The 17520-nt window shown below is 36.1% G+C and overlaps 1 protein-coding gene and 1 pseudogene across 1 annotated transcript; both read right to left on the reverse strand.

The window, feature by feature from the left end:
- Window positions 1-1122: 1122 nt before the first annotated feature.
- LOC114042666 (olfactory receptor 5B12-like) lies at window positions 1123-2070 on the reverse strand. Its single transcript, XM_027861351.1, has one exon. The coding sequence runs from the start codon at window positions 2068-2070 to the stop codon at window positions 1123-1125; it is 948 nt and encodes a 315-aa protein (XP_027717152.1).
- Window positions 2071-16296: 14226 nt separating this feature from the next.
- On the reverse strand, window positions 16297-17219 carry LOC114042667 (annotated as a pseudogene).
- Window positions 17220-17520: the final 301 nt, after the last annotated feature.

Consider the following 17520-nt stretch of genomic DNA (forward strand, 5'->3'; position numbering starts at 1 on the left):
TTGTTACAACCAGTCTCTCTGATAAGGGCCTCATTTCTAAAATATATGGAGAATTAAGTCAAATCTATAAAAATACCTGCCATTCCCCAATTGATAAATGGTCAAAGGATATGAACAGGCAGTTCTCTGATGAAGAAATTAAAGTCATCTATAGTCATATGAAAAAATGGCCTAAATTACTATGGATTAGAGAAATGCATGTCAAAATAGCTCTGAGGTACCACATCACACCCATCAGATTTGCCAACATGACAAAACAGGAAAATGATAAATGTTGGAGATGTGGGAAAATTGGAACACCAATGCATTGTTGGTGGAGTTGTGAAATGATCCAACCATTTTGGAAAATAATTTGGAACTACACCCAAAGGGTATAAAACTGTGCATACCCTTTCACCCAGCGATAGTACTTCTAGGGCTATATCCCACAGAGATCATCCAAATGGGAAAAGGACCCACATGTACAAAAAAATTCATAGCAGCTCTTTTTGTGATGGCAAGAATTGGAAATTGAGAGGTTGCCCATCATTTGGGGAAATGTAGAACAAGTTGTGGTATACGAATGTAATGCAATACTATTGTACTATAAGAAATGATGAACAGGCTGACTTCAGAAAAACCTGGAAAGACTTGTATGGTCTGTTGCCGAGTGAAGTGAGCAGAACCAAGAGAATGTTGTACACAATAACAGCCATGTTGCGTGATGACTAATATTGATAAACTTGACCCTTCCCAGCAATACAAAGATCTAAGACATTCCCCAGAGGCCTCGTGATGGAAAATGCTATCCACATCCAAAGAAAGAACTAGGGAATTTGAATTGCTATTTTTTTTCTCTTCTGTTGAGTTTTGTTTCCTCTTTCTGGTGGTTCCTCCTATTGGTGCTAATTTTTACTCACAAAACCATTAATGTGAAAATATGTTTAATAGGAATGTATATGTATAGCCTATATCAGATTGTGCACTGTCTTGGTGAGGGTGGTGGGGAGAAAGGGGAAGAAAAATTTTAAACTCAAAAGAATATGAAAGTGATTGTTGATAAATCAAAATAAATTAATAAAAAATTTAAAAAATAAAATCAAGTGTATACTGTGGAAGAAAAATAATTGAATACTTTTCTCCTTAATTAAAAAAGATGCCTAATGAAGACTTTGCTTTATTCACAATTTTCCTAAATGCACACATGACTTCCTTATTCCTCAGACTATAGACCAAAGGATTCAACATAGGAATGACCATAGTGTAGAACACTGAAGCCATTTTGTCTGCATCCATGGAATGCCTGGAGCTGGAGTGTAAATACGTGAAGACTGCTGTCCCATAGAATATGGACACAGCTGTGAGATGGCTTGCACAGGTAGAGAAGGCTTTCTGGCAGCCCCTAGAGGAGCGCATCCTCAAAATGGCAATGAAAATTAAAAAGTAGGATTTCAAGATGAAAAAAAGGGTAAAAGATGAATGAACTACTGCAGCAAAAAAGACAACCAATTCATCGATATATGTGACTGAGGAGGAGAGAATGAAGAGGGGTGGAATGTCACAGAAAAAGTGATGGATCACGTTGGAATGGCAAAAATGGAGCCTGAAGGTGTTTCCTGTGAGAGTGGAAGAATTCAGAAAACCACAAATATAGCAACCAATGGCCACACAAGCACAAAACCTAGATGTCATTGTTGTGTTGTAATGTAGGGGCTTACACACAGCAACCTGGCGATCATAAGCCATAGCAGCCAGAAGATAAATTTCAATTGTGACAAAGTATGCAAAGAAAAACATTTGTGTAGCACATCCACCATAGGAGATAGTTTTGTCTCCTGAGAGGAATCCAGCCATCACTTTAGGAGTAATGGCTGAAGAGTAGCCCAAATCTGCCAGAGAGAGGTTACTGAGGAAAAAGTACATGGGTGTGTGCAGATGGGAGTCCCACGATATCAGGAATAGCAGACCCAGGTTCCCCACCAGATTGAGGAAGTAGATAATTGTGAATATTATGAAGAGAGGGACTTGAAGTTCAGGGGAATCTGTTAATCCCACAAGGATGAACTCCTCCACCTTTGAACAATTCTCCATAAATGCCTTTTAGGAATTTGGATGATTCACCTGTAATGACAGAAATACAACAAGTAGAGTAAATCATGGTGTTTATCGTTCTTTTTTGAGTGTTAGAGAATCATATTTTATATATGAAACTAAAAAATCATTATATAAACATTGTGGGGTTTGATGTATGATAAATTAACACCATAATATTACAATTACAATTTTTCAACACACATCATAATTCCGCTTATGCTCATTAAGATAATTACTGAACAAGTGCTCCCATAGCTCCCACAACCTCCACCTTTACTCAGCATCAGTCACATATGTTGTGACCACACTATGGAATTAATTATCCCTCCAATTTCATGACCCAGAACTCTGAAATTCCTCTTTTGAACATACCCTACTATCTTCCCATTACATATTGTGCCTTACCCTTCCTCTCCTTAGATTTACTCATTGCCATAAACACAAGTTCCTACATCCATACCATGTTTCCAATTTTATTTCCCCAACTTTGACCTTACTCTTTCCCCTTCATAGGATTGAACTGTTCATTGACTACTTCAATGGCAGTCCTCCAGCTACCCTTGAATTCCTTGATCCATTGCCTTTCACCAGATATTCCTACATAGAATTATGCTCCCTATGTCCCTTTTATGGTCCCACAAACATGAGGGAGAACAAGGTCCATAAATGTGCTGAGTGGATTCTCTATAGAAATATGATATTCCCTTGTCATTTGAAATCTCCCTGGTCCAAAGGAACCCAGTTATTCTTGCCCCTCTCTCTAACTTCCCCCTCTCTCTAACAAATCTTCCCCTTGCATCAACAGAGATAGATGTCATCACTCTTGGTTTCTCTCATTTCCCTACTCAACACTCCAAACCCCTCTTCATTTTTCCCATTTCCTTTCTGCTTTGTCCCATATTGTAGTTCTTCTCACAGCAAGGTTAATCTCTCCATGTGTGCTCTTCTGCTCACTCCCTCCTATATCATCCAAAAATACTGTTAGATAGGATTTAGAGAGCTCTCTTAGTTTAGGAAAATGATTTATGAATATTACCTCATTTGATCCTCACAGTTAAAGTGGAATTTGTGGGGTGTATGCATTTTATAAGGGAGAAAACAGAAATAGAAAAAGATAAGAGATTTGCAAAGTATCACCTAGCAAATATCCAGGGCCCAATTTGAACTCAACTCTCTCTGACTGCAGGTCCCATACTATATCCACCTGAAAGCTTGTAAGCATTTACCCCCTCAATCCTTCCTCTATTTAATTTAATTCCTCATATAATTTCTCATTCCCTATTACCTACAATAATGCCTAGATTCTGCCATCTTGAAAAAAAAAGAATCACCATTTTAAAGATGCATCTTCCACACAATTACAACTTGATATTTTTAAAGCACGATTACACTTTGTCTCACTTATGCTCCTGGTGTTCAATGGATTACTGCTATTTTTAATATAAAACATTAATGCTTCTGTTTCATGTTTAAATCCTTTCACCAACTCTCTCCATCCTATCGTCCTAGATTGATTTCACATTATTCTGTCTTGCATGTCCCACAGGCCAGGCAAATGGATCCACATCCATTTTCCCATCCTTGATCTCTCATCTCTGCTCTTTGCGTCTTTTAAAAAATTATTTTTTTTTAATTTATGGAATTAAACAATATTTCCATAACAATGTATAATAGAAAAAAAGACTGCATGTGAAACAGTAAATCTATTATGTTCAACTTACTATTGCTTCTAAATATATGAGTTATCATGTAAATTTTTCCTTTTTTTCCTAACTTCCTCCACACACCCTACAGATGGGTACCATTAGACACAAATAGGTATGTGTGTGTATGTGTATAAAGATATATATATCTATATACACACATAGATATATATATATACACATACACATATGTATACATGTGGATATATATACATATGTATGTGTGAAGGTATATATATACATAAATATATGAATGATTATTGTATACTTCTTCTATTTATCAGTTCTTTCTCCGGATACAAATAGTGTCTTTCTTCATATATCCTTTACATCTAATTTGGGTATTTATAGTAGTCAAAATAACTTATTTGCTGAAAGTCGTTCTTAAAACAATATTGCTGTTACTGTATACTATGTTCTCTTGGTTCTGCTCACTTCACTCAGCATCAGACTACACACGTCTTTCCAGGTTTTTCTGAAGTCTGCCTGCTAATCTTTTCCTATATGAAAATAGTATTCCATTGCATTCATCTACTACAACTGGTTCAGTCATTACCTAGTTGATGGACATCTCTGCAATTCACAGTTTTTGCCATCACAAAAAGAGCTGCTACAAACATTTTAGAACATATAGGCTTATTTCCCCCTTTTTCTCTAACCATCTATAGAAATAGACCTAGTAGTAGTATTGCTGAGTTAAAGGTTTTAAGCAGTTTAATAACTCTTTGGGCATAATTCCAGATTGCTCCCCAAACTGGTTGGATCAGTTAACGATTGTACCAGCAATGAATTAGTGTCCCAATTTTTCCACATCCTCTTCAACATGTATCACTTTTCCCTTCAATAATTTTAGCCAATTTAGTAGTTGTGAAATGATATCTCAAGGTTGTTTCAATTTGCATTTCTCTAATCAATAATGATCAAGAGCATTTTTTTATATGACTTTACATTGTTTTGATTTCTTCATTGGAAAACTGTATCTTCATATCTTTAACCATTTATCAATTGGGGAATGGCTGTTACTCTTACAGATTTGACAAAATTCTTTATATATTTGAGATATAAGACCTTTATCTAAGAAATTATAAAAAATTTTTTTCAATTTTCTTTGTTCCTGATCTTTGCTACATTAGTTTTATCTGTGTAAAAACTTTTTAAGAGGTTTGGGAGGAAGAAAATGAGAATAGCTTGTTGTCCATGTTTCTCTCTTCTCTATCATTGACCTTCATGTTTACTGGGTTTTAGAAGAGGTTTTGTTTTTGTTTTTAATTTGTATTTTTCAGAAATGGAGAGGATTGTATTTTGAAAAAATTTATGTATATATAAATATGTAAAAATTCTTGTTTTATTATTTGTATCATCTGTATTTTTAATAACCAAATGTAAATATTAAGAGTAAAGATGATTATTAGTATTTTCTTAAAAATTAAGTACTTTCCTGCAAGTAAATGCAACTGAAGTTAAGGAGTCTGCTACCTCTCACATATTGTGTACATAATTCTGAATAACACTGTTTCTGAATGAGCAGTTAAATAACACTTGCATTGCAAGAAAAATGGCTTGCACTGGAGAAGGAAATTTTGAGTAACTATGGAATTCATCTAAAAACTTAGTGTCTCAAATTTGATTGTTACAATTAAATCTATTTAAATGTCAAATCTGGGACAATACACATACCAGTGAAAACTACATATCATGGTAAAAAAAAAGTATGTTTAAAAATTGTAGTGTGCAAATGAGTGAGTGCTGCCTCAGGAGCCATGTTTGGTACCTGTCAAGCAGTGTTCTAAGGTATGGCCCGTTGATTTGTCCTTTAATATTCTTGAAGAACTGAGTATATGCCAGTACCATAAAAAAGGGGAAAAAATAACTTTTCAATTTAACATATTAAATGTTAATTATCCATTTTACACTTAACTTTACTCATTATCCTTGGTTTATTCATAAGTTGTCTATTCATAAGTCTGATAAATAATGTTATATGTTCTTCAAATTTTCTTGTAATATCTATCTACATATCAAAGGCATCTCTGAGTCTTTATACAACATGTCTTCTATGCCTCTGAAGTTTTATTTCTTCAACACTTCCTGTTAAAAGCACCAGCTCCCTGAAATGAGAAGTTCAATTGCCAACTTCAGTACAACTCAGAACCTTTCCTGTTCCTATCATTGTTTGTGGCCACCATTTAAATAGTAGATATTTCCTTGGTTTATATTTTCTATTGATTTATCTGTGTAAAAATTGTTCTCTACCAGTAAACTGTAAGATCCCTGAAGGTAGGAAATATTTCTGTTCAATTGTGTGTGTGTGCATGTGTGTGTTTGTGCAGGTGTGTGTGTGTTTGTGTGGGAGGAGGGAAGCTTTCTCAGAGACAAGCACAATACCTGGTACCTAGTCGACACTAAATATATGCTGATTCAATTGAATTAATTCCATGAAAAAACTTTAATACATGAAAGCTATCAGAAAGGAAAACATGACAACAATCATAAAGATCAAAAAGTAATCAAGTATTGATATATTCATTCTTTTAAAACTGAGAGTGACCTTAAAGGTCATCTACTGCAACCTCTTCATTTATAAGTGACTTGCCCAGTGTCTACATGGCTGAGCCTGGATTTGAACCACAGTACTCTGGCTCTGAATTCTTTGCTCATTAAGGAAGTCTGTTGTGGGGAAAGGCCTAGAGAGCTCTGTGTTTAGAGAATTACGTTCTAGTCCTGCTACTAACACTAACTTACTCTGAGACTTCAGACAAGGCACCTCCCCAACCGGGGCCTCAGTCATATCATCTGTAGGCTGAGGGAGCAAGGCCACAGGACCTTTTTTTAAAGCAAAAATGTACAGCAGAATCTAGGTGATTACAACTCTAAATCATGAAAAAATCTGAGAGGGAGATTTTTACTATTAAAATTAAAATATCATTTTTTTTACTTCAGAGTTCACAGTTCCTTATGAAATGCTTTGAAATACTTGGGTGAACAAATGATGAGTTTATGAAAAAATAACAATTATTGACATGTCAAGACTCTTTGATTTAGGGTGAGAAGACTTGGCTCTGAATTCTAATTCTGCTCCTTATTACATGTGCCACCTCAGACTGCTCTCCTTCCATCTCAGAGTGTCAGCTTCCTCAGCCATAAAACTGGTGAATCTGTGAGGTCTTTACCCATTCAATCTTAAGTTTTAGAAGGCAGATAAGTAGCAAAGAGGATACAATAACTATATGGAATGTGAATGAACAGAGTTCAAGCTCTCTCTAAGAAACTTGTCACCTGTAGGACCCTGGACAAGTCACTTAATATCTCTCAGCCTCAGTTTCCTCATCTCTAAAATTGAGGTAATAACAGCATAATATGTAACTATATATACACTACATATATATATATATATATATTTTAATGATCACAACAGGGCTGTTGTGAGGATCAAATGAGATTTTAAAAGTGCAGTGCTTTGTGAACCTTCAAGTTCCCAATAAACACTAGCTGCCATTAGCATCTATTTGAATATACTAACATCAAACATTATGAAAATGATAGTTACAAATCTATGATTTTAAACCCCCTACTTTCTCATAACTTGAAGACAAAGATAGTAATTTCCATTCATGCAGAACTCATATTGGAGAATTCAGTAGAATCTGTTCCTAGTATTTTAATAGCTGAAACCTACCTGAGTCATTTAGGATGGTGAGAAGACTCCAAGAGAGAGAACTTAATGAGTACCTTCACCTAAGGTTGTCTTCTCTTAGATGCTTAATCTAAAGAGAAGAGAAGAGGATTTGGAGAAACTGTGCCCAGCATCTGGTGCTAAAAGCTAAGAGTTTTCCATGTTGTGATCTGTTGTCCTCAGCCACCCAAGAATGGGTATGAATTAAGGCAAGGGAGAATTGTTTCTGATCTTATTAATAAATGATAACAACAATCAAAGTCAGGCTTGTCCAATGGACTTTGATCCAAATTGAGACATGAAAGACTTTCTGTGGCTTTTGGTCGCAAACTTACTGTAAGGTTTTATGTGAATGGATATGTTGCTGCTCTTAAGGGACAAAGGCTCCTCTGAGGACACCCAGAGCTACTTAGTGTCCACCTCTGAATAGTACACAATAGCCTACCCAGGTCTGTGGGGACCCAATCACAATTACTAAGGGAAGTTGTGGATGCATTCAGATGTTGATGTCAGGACATCTCCATGGTATACAGAGAATGTGAGTGCTGTCAGGATACACTAGAAATCAGGGCAATGAGCTCCCTAGGCATCAACCTGAAGGAGCCACCACTTGGAGAACAGGAAAATAGGCAGGGGATGAGACAAGTCCCTTAGAGCCCAGGCCCAGTGCCTTTAACAGTTCAACTTCCATTTATTTGCTTCTCTGAAGAAAAATGTCTGATGAAGGAGGGATGATGTAGCCATAAATTAAGGGGTTAAATAGGTGATGACAATGATGCAAAAAAAAGAAAAAGAAACAAAAGAGAACCAGAGATTCCTTTAAAAAAACACAGTAAATTATACAAAGAATTTCAAAAGCAACAACCAATAGCAGTTTAATTATTTCCTAATATAATAAACATTTTAAATCTGTGCATAATGAAAATTAATAGCTTCATGAGAGATTTTTTCCATTCCTTGTGTATTGAAATGATCAAATCTATTACTGCTTATTCACTTCATAATAAAAATAATGTAAATTTAAAAAGAGGAAACATCTACCTGCATATATTCTTAGCAGTCTTCAGCTTTTGGTATTGTCTTCACTCATTTCTGACTCTTCATGACCCCATTTGCATTTTATGGGCAAAAATACTGGAGTGATTTGCTATATCCTTCTCCAGCTGATTTTATAGATGAGGAAACTGAGTCAAATAGGATTAAGTGACTCATCCACAGTCAAATAACAAATAAATTTCTGAGGCTGGATTTGAACTCAGGTTTTTCCAACACCACTCCCAGCACTCTCCCCACTGATCCACATAGCTGCCACGTTTCAAGTAGCCAGTCCACTGATATGTTAGTTATGTGCCAGATGAAAAATAATGACATAGCACAGCTTCCTCTCTCCAGTCCACTGCATTTCTCTAGTAGTTTCCCTGATCCAACCAACCAAGCCTCAGAGACAGCCACTGCCCCTGCTGGAAATAGTCTCCAAATTCTCTAATCATGCCTTGAAGTGATAGGTCACTTTATTCTAAGTTTATTCAGTCAATGAATGCTAATTCTAGCAGCTCAGATCAAAATTTCATCAGTTGAGGGGTCATTCAAATTTCCTTCATTCCACCCTTTGCCTGTAACACCCTGGCTTCTACAGATCAACCATAACAGTTAAGTTAAAACATTCAATTTCAGAATCATAAACTCTCAGATGTAGAAGTGTCTTCAAAGTACATTGAATCTGGCCCATACTACAAAAGAATTCTTTTTCCTATGTGGTGGAGATAATATGGAGAGAATCAGTTATCCGCTGTCAGTCAAATCATAGGGTAATGAGAAGACATTGCCAAATGAAAACAAAAAAGGTTGGGGAGAATATTAACAGCTTCCAGTAGCACTAAATGATTATCACCCACAAGTCATTTAATAGAAGGATTAGGTTACTCACACAAAGTCATATAATTAGCAAGTGAAATAGGCACATGGGCAATCTCCAGGCCTCTCTATCCTTCTCCTTTCTGCTGTGATAGCTAACCTAATGGTTTCTCAAAAATATGAATTAAAAGTTTCTGAACTTCACAATCTCATGTATTAAGGACTGGAGTTATGACAAATGGGTCAAAACACTTAAACTGCTATAAACTGTAGATCGATGTTGGAACTGCATATTTAGTCATGGGAAGGTTTTGAAGGTATGATGCTTCCAAAGTCAGGAAGAAAATGAAAAATCTAGCACCTATGTAGTATGGAGACTAAACAGGCTGTGGGCCTTGTAGAACTTGTGTACTAGGAAAATACAAATGCAGAGAAAATACTATCATAGGTGTGCTCTTTAATTAAAAGGCTAAGCCTAATGATGACTTTGCCCCCTGTAAATTTTAATGAAAGCAATCCTGACATCTATATTTTTCAGCCTATAGATGAGAGGGCTCAACACCAAGTTAACTATAATGTGGAACATTGATATTATGTTCTCTGTAGCCATAGAATGAGTAGAACAGGGCTGTAAATACAGAAGGACTCTGGACATTGTTGTGAGTTGGGAAACATAGATGAAGAAGCCTTGCTGGTAGCTTTCAGCAGGACAGATTCTTGTGATGATTTTGAGGATGTATAAGAACTCTAGTGAGATCACTGAATGAGGTGTGGGGTGTAACATTTAATTACACAATATATAAAACCAGCTCAGTGTCTCAGAGTAGGAGATAGGTCCAAGTGCAGGAAAGGCATAGAAAAAATGATTGACCACTTTGAAACTACAGAAATCAAAAGTGAAGAAATTGTCCCTGTAAATGGAGGAGTTCAGAAGGCCACAAACATAGGGACCAATAGCCTACCTAGGAATTATACTAGATGTTATGAAAGTGTTTTAATGGAGGGTCTTATATGAAGTTATATTTAGATCATTGCCTAGGAGCAAATTTGGGGAAGTGAAAAAGTTCCCAAGAAATAAAACAACTGTACCATGAATCCATTGTAGTAGATGGGCATGAAGAACCCAGCCACCATTCCTGCAGTAATGGCTGAAGAGTAGCTAAAATCCATGAAGAATCTTAATGTGCAAAAAATACATATTTGTTTGGTGGTGCTGGTCCCAGGATAGAAACATGGGCATGGGAAACTGAGGTGAATTCAAAACACATTATCTAAGCAGGACAAGCTTTGGTGTTGGAACTCTTTCTGGACCTAATGCTTGGAAAAAGAAAAGGAGATGCTGAGATTTTCTGAGTGGAGATGGATCCTTGAACCTTCCTCCTCACACCCTGAACCTTGATCAGGCTAAGAATGCAAAGTTCTGCTCTGTTTTTCTCCCCATTTCTCCCTTTATACTAGGAGACCTCAACATACAAATTAATATTCCCTCAGCTCCTCTAAATCCCACACTTCTCAACTTCCTTATCTCCCATGATCAACTCCTGTAATTTGCTTCATTGTCAGACAAAAATAGACTTACTCTTGATCTTGTCACCACCTCCAAATGCTCCACTTCCATGTTCAAGGACACAGAAACCACCTTATGTAATTATAATGTGTCATTCCACCTCTCTTTCTGACTTACAATGTCAAACTTTGTTTTTATCCATGCCATGAGAAACGATCCCTTGATACCTTCATGACTTCGTTCTCTGTGTGGAGCCTAATCATCACTTTGAGAGTAAATGATGAAAAGTAAATAGTTTCCTTGATGGAAAATGGAAGGCCCTTTGATTAGTTGCAGAGTTATTCAAAAAGACCTAACAAGCTATGGTTGGACCTTCTGGTACCTCTTATTTCAATTACTCTAGTACTGTGACTCCTTAGTTCCCCTTGTCTGATGAGAGACAATGACCTAAGTAGAAAGGCGTCAGGGATTTAACCCTGCTTCTGAGGCCATGGAGCCCTAGGAAACATACCTTGGATGGAACTCTGAGTTGGATTTTTTTTCTCTTTTCTGTTCCTAGAAAGTGAAATGTTTGACCTTGGAAGTTTCAAAGGTTGGAAGTGTGAACCATAGGAATGGTAGGCAAAGTTTATGCCAGATTTTGTAGCCATTTCAACACTGACATTCTGAGGGCCAAGGGACACCTTCTAAGGGTAACCTTTAAGAGTCCATCTCAACATATGAGAGATGAAAATTCATTTTGTATTCATCCTCTGTCTAGCTGTGAACTTGATGGATGAATGCTATGTAGGAAGTGAGCTAAATTTTGAGCCAGCTCTTTCCAGAAACTGAGGTAGTGTAGAGTGGATTATACCCCAAAGGGGATTGTGAATATATTCATATATTATTTTTTTTGTAAGCTGAGGCACAAAACAAATGGGACCTGGATCCTCTTTCCACAAGAGAAGAAAAGTGGAGGGTGAATAGGCCATCCTTATGGGACCCAGGTCCCTCTTTGCACATGGGAAGAAAACCCGAGGAAGATCATGCTGATAAAAGTCAAGAGTGATCTTTATTAAGCAGGTACAGACATGCATGTGGAGCAGACAGCCTAATACTAGAATAACTCAGCTTGGGAAAGCAAGAAGTGCTTTTATAGTTATCTAACAAAGGAAGGCAGAATATGGACTGATTCCATCAGGGAACAGGTCCTATTATGGGTTAAAATTTCCAGGCAGGAGTGGTGGAGAGCAGGGGCACTGACATCTTGGTACATTCAATAGTAAACAAGATAAGCACTATGACTCAGAGAGTCCAAGGCTTGAGTACAGACAACAAGATGAGCAGGAGGTCTCCTAGAGTCCAAGCCTAGCTGATAGCTCAGGGGGCTCTCAAGGGTTGTTTTGAGCTAAGCTAGTTTCAGGGTCACTAATTCTGTGCTTCCAACTGGGCTTAGACTTGGTCATTGCAAATGATTGTTGGGTTGTCAAGCCGGTCTGTGTCCTGATTGGTCAAATTAGTCCCATACCACTCCCCTTGGTTACCTGGATAATTGAGGACCTCAAGGAAATCAAAGTAGTTAGCATATTCATTTTCACATTTTCTTGCCATGTATTAGAAGGAAATATTTCTTTGGGATACCTGATCAATGACAAATGGAACTGGGCACTATTTGCAGGTTTAAAACAAGGTTTAGTGGTTATAATTTCATTCAAAATTGATAGGTAATCTTACCGGTTAATGATCTGGGTATAGAAGCTTTGGATTCACACAATCTTCTGAGAAGAAAAGAAAAGGTGCATCCCAGAGGCAGTGCAATGGGTCAGAAAAATTCATTGAATCCTTCTCCTAGATAAGAAATGTCCTGGGCAGATAAATCACCAAAAAAAAAAAAAAACATAGCAAAGTAACCTTGGTTCATTGCTGAACAGCTTCAACCAACCCTTGTCCTGTGTGCTAGTAAAGCATAGATATTATTACAACATAAGGTGTTCCATTTATAATAAATACACAAACTTATTGATTTTGTATAGATATTGATATTTTAATAATAACATATAAGACTTTCTACTGTGCCACAATACAAAAAGAGGAAAAAAACCATTTGAACTAAACAGCAGAACATAGAGAGGGTATCCAGTGCAAAACCATGAATTTTCATTTCAGACTGTTTACTTACAAATAAAAACCTAGGCAATAAATACAACACATTGTTTTCAAAGCTGACCTGCTCTTCTGTGCTTCCTTCAACATTTTCTTTTGTTCGCTGCTATTCACTTTTTTTTCCTTTCCCTCCCCATCCCACCTTAGAGAAAGCTACAATTAAATACACATACACACATACCCATATATATGAGTGTGGGTGTGTGTTTTTGTGTGTGTGTGTGTGTGTGTGTAAAACCATACTATATATCTATCTATTCATTCTTTCTCTGGCAGTGGTTAGCACCTTCCTTCATAGTTCCTTTGTAGTTGGTTTTACGATTTATGGTACTGAACATGAATTAGTCACTCAAAGTTGTTCTTAGGACAATATTAATGTTACTATGTACAATATTTTCTTTGTTTTTTTTTTTATTATGAAGCAATTGGGGTCAAGTTACTTGCCCAGAGTCACACAGATAGCGAATGTTATGTGTCTGAAGCCAGATTTGAACTAAGGTCCTCCTGACTGCAAGGCTGGCACTCTATCCACTGTGCAACCTACCTACCGCTACAGTGTTTTCATGGAACTTTACATTTCACTTTTCACTATTTCATGTAAGTCTTTCCATGTTTTTTTTTTTTCTAAACCAACCAATTCATCATTTCTTATAGCATAGCAGTATTTCATCACAGTCATATGCCACAACTTGCTTAGCCATTCCCTAGATGAAGGGCATCTATCATTTTAGCCAATGTGATAGGCATAAGATAATATCTCAAAATTGTTTTAATTTACATTTCTAATCAACAATGACTTACAGCATTCTTTCATATGACTATGCACAGTTTTGATTTCTTCATTGGAAAACTACCTGTTCATAACTTTTGACATATAACAATTACAAAATGATTTCTATAATTATAAATTTGACAAAGTTCCCTATATGTTTAAGAAATGAGACCTTTATCTGAAAGACTTTTTATGAAAATTTTTTCCCATTTATTTGCTTTGCTTCTAATCTTGACTACGTTGATTTTATTTCTACACAACTCTTTTAATACAATCAAAATTGTACATTTAATACCTCTCAATGCTATCTCTTCTTTATTCATAAATTCTTCTCCTATACATAAGTATGATAGGTAATATGTTTGTTGTCTTTCTAATTTTCTTGTAATATATCCCTTTATATGTAGGTCATGTATCTGTTTGGACATTATCTAAGTAAATGGTTTAAGATACTGGTGTATGATCAATTTCTGCCAGACTGCTTTAGCTTTCCAACAATTTTTACCAAATAATGAATTCTTATCCCCAAAACTTAAATCTCTACATTTGTCAAACACAAGGTCAATATCTTTTACTACTATATTGCATATCAATTATACAGGAATAGTATCATGCTGTTATATGTCTACTCTGTTCCACTGATCCAACGTTCTATTTCCTAACAAGTACCTAGTAGTTTTGCTATTTACCGTCTTATAATATACTTTAAGATGTGGTACTGCAGAACCAACTACCTTTGCATTTTTTCATTACTGTCTTTGAAATTCTTGATTTTTTGTTTTTCCAAATGATTTTTGTTATTATTTTTTCTAACTCAGTATAACAACTATTATTAATTAATTTGGGATGGCATTCAATAAATAAGTAGATTAGGCACACTTTTTTGTTATTATTATATTGACTTTGCCCACCCATTAAAGTTGATATTTTTCCAATGATTTAAATTAGTCTTAATTTATATGAAGAGTAAGTTCTATAATTATGTTCATGTAGTTCCTGTGGCTGTTTTCACAAATATACTCTCAGGCATGTTATATTGTCTACAGTTATTTTAAATGGGGCATCTTTTACTATCTCTTATCCCAGGGTTTTCTTGGTGATATCTCACAATGCTGATGATTTATGTGGGTTTATTTTATATCCTACAACTTTGCTAAAAATATTAATTGGTTCAACTAACTTTTTAGTTATATCTAGGATTTTCCAGATATATCATCATATTCTCTGCAAAAAGAGATAGTTTCTTAGCTCATTTCTGACTTTCATTTCTTTAGTTTATTTTTTGCCTGTCATTGCTATTGCTAGCATTTCTAAAAACAGTATTAAATAATGTTGCTGACACATAATGTAGTTTCTCTTATCTTTTTAATTAAATCTATTTGGGTTATAACTTTGTCTGAAGTTAGGATTGCTACCCCTACTTTTTTTTATGTCAACTGAAGCATAAAAAATTCTACTCTAGCCCTTTAACTCTGTATCTCTTTTTTTATTGTGTTTCTTGTGAGCAACGTATTGTCAATCCATTCTGCTATCTAATTCCATTTTATGGGAGAATTATTCCCATTCACATTCAAAGAAATTACTAGTTATGAATTTTCCTCTTCCTATTTTTCCCTACTGTCTTTCTCCCCTATTTTCCCTATACTCCTTCATGGGTCTAATTTACATCTAACCACTTCCTGGCTCACCTATAACTTAACTTACCTGTCGAAGAATTTCTCCCTTATCTTCTCCTACCACCCTCCACCTTAATCCACCTATCCTCCCAAAAAGTCCCTCCCTTATCCTATTCCCTCACCTTATCATTTCTTCATAGATTGAGAAGATTCTATACCATTCTCAATGCATATGTTTGTCTACCTTTAACCCATTTCTGATGAGAGTTACCTCTAGAACTACTAGCACTCCATCCCTACTTGCTTCTTCTGTATCAGTTCTTCCTTTCACACATCATTCCTATGAGATAATTGTTCATTTTGACCTCTCCCTACCTATTTTTGCTTTTTAGAATCACCCCATCATACTCAGCTCAGTTCCAGACTTTCTTTCTAAATAACCAAATAATGATGATGGCCTTAAACGCACTGATAACATTTTCACATATAATAAGTAAACTCACTGGACTTTTCAGTAAAACATTGAGATAGGTAGTACAGTGATAATGACAACCCCTGCCCAAGTCATTTAACAATAGCTCACACAGATTCACATGAAAAGAAAATGGCAGAACCATATAGGCTCATAACTTTGGTGGTAAAGGAATTTTGTAAAAGCCCCTGTGAAAAGACTAACTAATGTTTAAAATTTTTAAAGTATCCTCAAATGAGAATTTAAGTGTAAAATATCTTGATTATCCAAATTCCAAAAAAATATACAGATAACAGAATCAGATACAGGAAGCCAATGAGGGGAAATGTTTTTGAAATTCAGGATGGGAAGACAGAAGTTACTGTCTATGGTGAATGAATAATGAAGGATATGTCAGTCTAGGAAAGGATATACTTTAAAGTTCATATCATGGAAGAAAAATGTTTGAATGCTTCTCTCCTTAATTAAAAAAGAAGCCTAATGACTACTTTGCTTTATTCACAGTTTTGCTAAATGCACTCATGACTTCCTTATTCCTCAGACTATAGACCAAAGGATTCAACATAGCAATAACCATGGTTTAGAACACTGAAGCCATTTTGTCTGTGTCCATATTATGCCTAGAGCTGGTGTGTAAATATGTGAAGATTGCTGTCCCATAGAAAATGGACACAGCTGTGAGATGGGTTGCACAGGTAGAGAGGGCTTTCTGGCGGCCCTCAGATGAGCCCATCCTCAAAATGGCAATGAAAATTAAAAAGTAGGATTTCAAGATGAAAAAAGTGTAAAAGATGAATGGAATAGTAGAGCAAAAAAGACAACCAATTCATTGATATATGAGACTGAGGAGGAGAGAACGAAGAGGGGTGGAATGTCACAGAAAAAGTGATGGATCACATTGGAATGGCAAAAGTGGAAGCTGAAGGTGTTTCCTGTGAGAGTGGAAGAATTCAGAAAACCACAAACGTAGCACCCAATGGCCAGATGAGCACAAACCCTACATGCCATTGTTGTGTTGTAATTCAAGGGTTTGCACATGGCCACCAGGTGATCGTAGGCCATAGAAGCCAAGAGATAACTTTCAATTGTGGCAAAGCACATAAAGAAGTACAATTGTGTAGCACATCCACCATAGGAGATGGTTTTGTCTCCTGAGAGGAATCCAGCCATCACTTTGGGAGTAATGGCTGAAGAGTAGCCCAAATCTGCCAGAGAGAGGTTACTGAGGAAAAAGTACATGGGTGTGTGCAGATGGGAGTCCCACGATATCAGGAATAGCAGACCCAGGTTCCCCACCAGAGTGAGGAAGTAGATAATTGTGAATTTTATGAAGAGAGGGACTTGAAGTTCAGGGGAATCTGTTAATCCCACAAGGATGAACTCCTCCACCTTTGAACAATTCTCCATCAATGCCTTCTAGAGATTTGGATGATTCACCTGTAATGACAGAAATACAACAAGTAGAATAAATTGTGGTGTTTATCATTCTTTTTTGAGTGTTGGAGAATTATATTTTATATATGAAACTAAAAAATTATTATGTAAACATTGTGGGGTTTTGATGTATGATAAATTAACATCATATTAACATTGCAATGACAATTTTCAACACACATCATAATAAGTCCCCTTATACTCATTAAGATAATTACTGAACAAGTGCTCCCATAGCTCCCATAACCTCCACCTTTTCTTGGCATCAGTCACA

The sequence above is a fragment of the Vombatus ursinus genome, unplaced genomic scaffold (genome assembly GCF_900497805.2).
Source record: "Vombatus ursinus unplaced genomic scaffold, bare-nosed wombat genome assembly UNPS02014662.1, whole genome shotgun sequence".
Taxonomy (NCBI): domain Eukaryota; kingdom Metazoa; phylum Chordata; class Mammalia; order Diprotodontia; family Vombatidae; genus Vombatus; species Vombatus ursinus.

Coding starts and splice junctions, on each gene's coding strand:
- LOC114042666 (XM_027861351.1), bottom strand. CDS start 2,070: ATGGAGAATTGTTCAAAGGTGGAGGAGTTCATCCTTGTGGGATTAACA.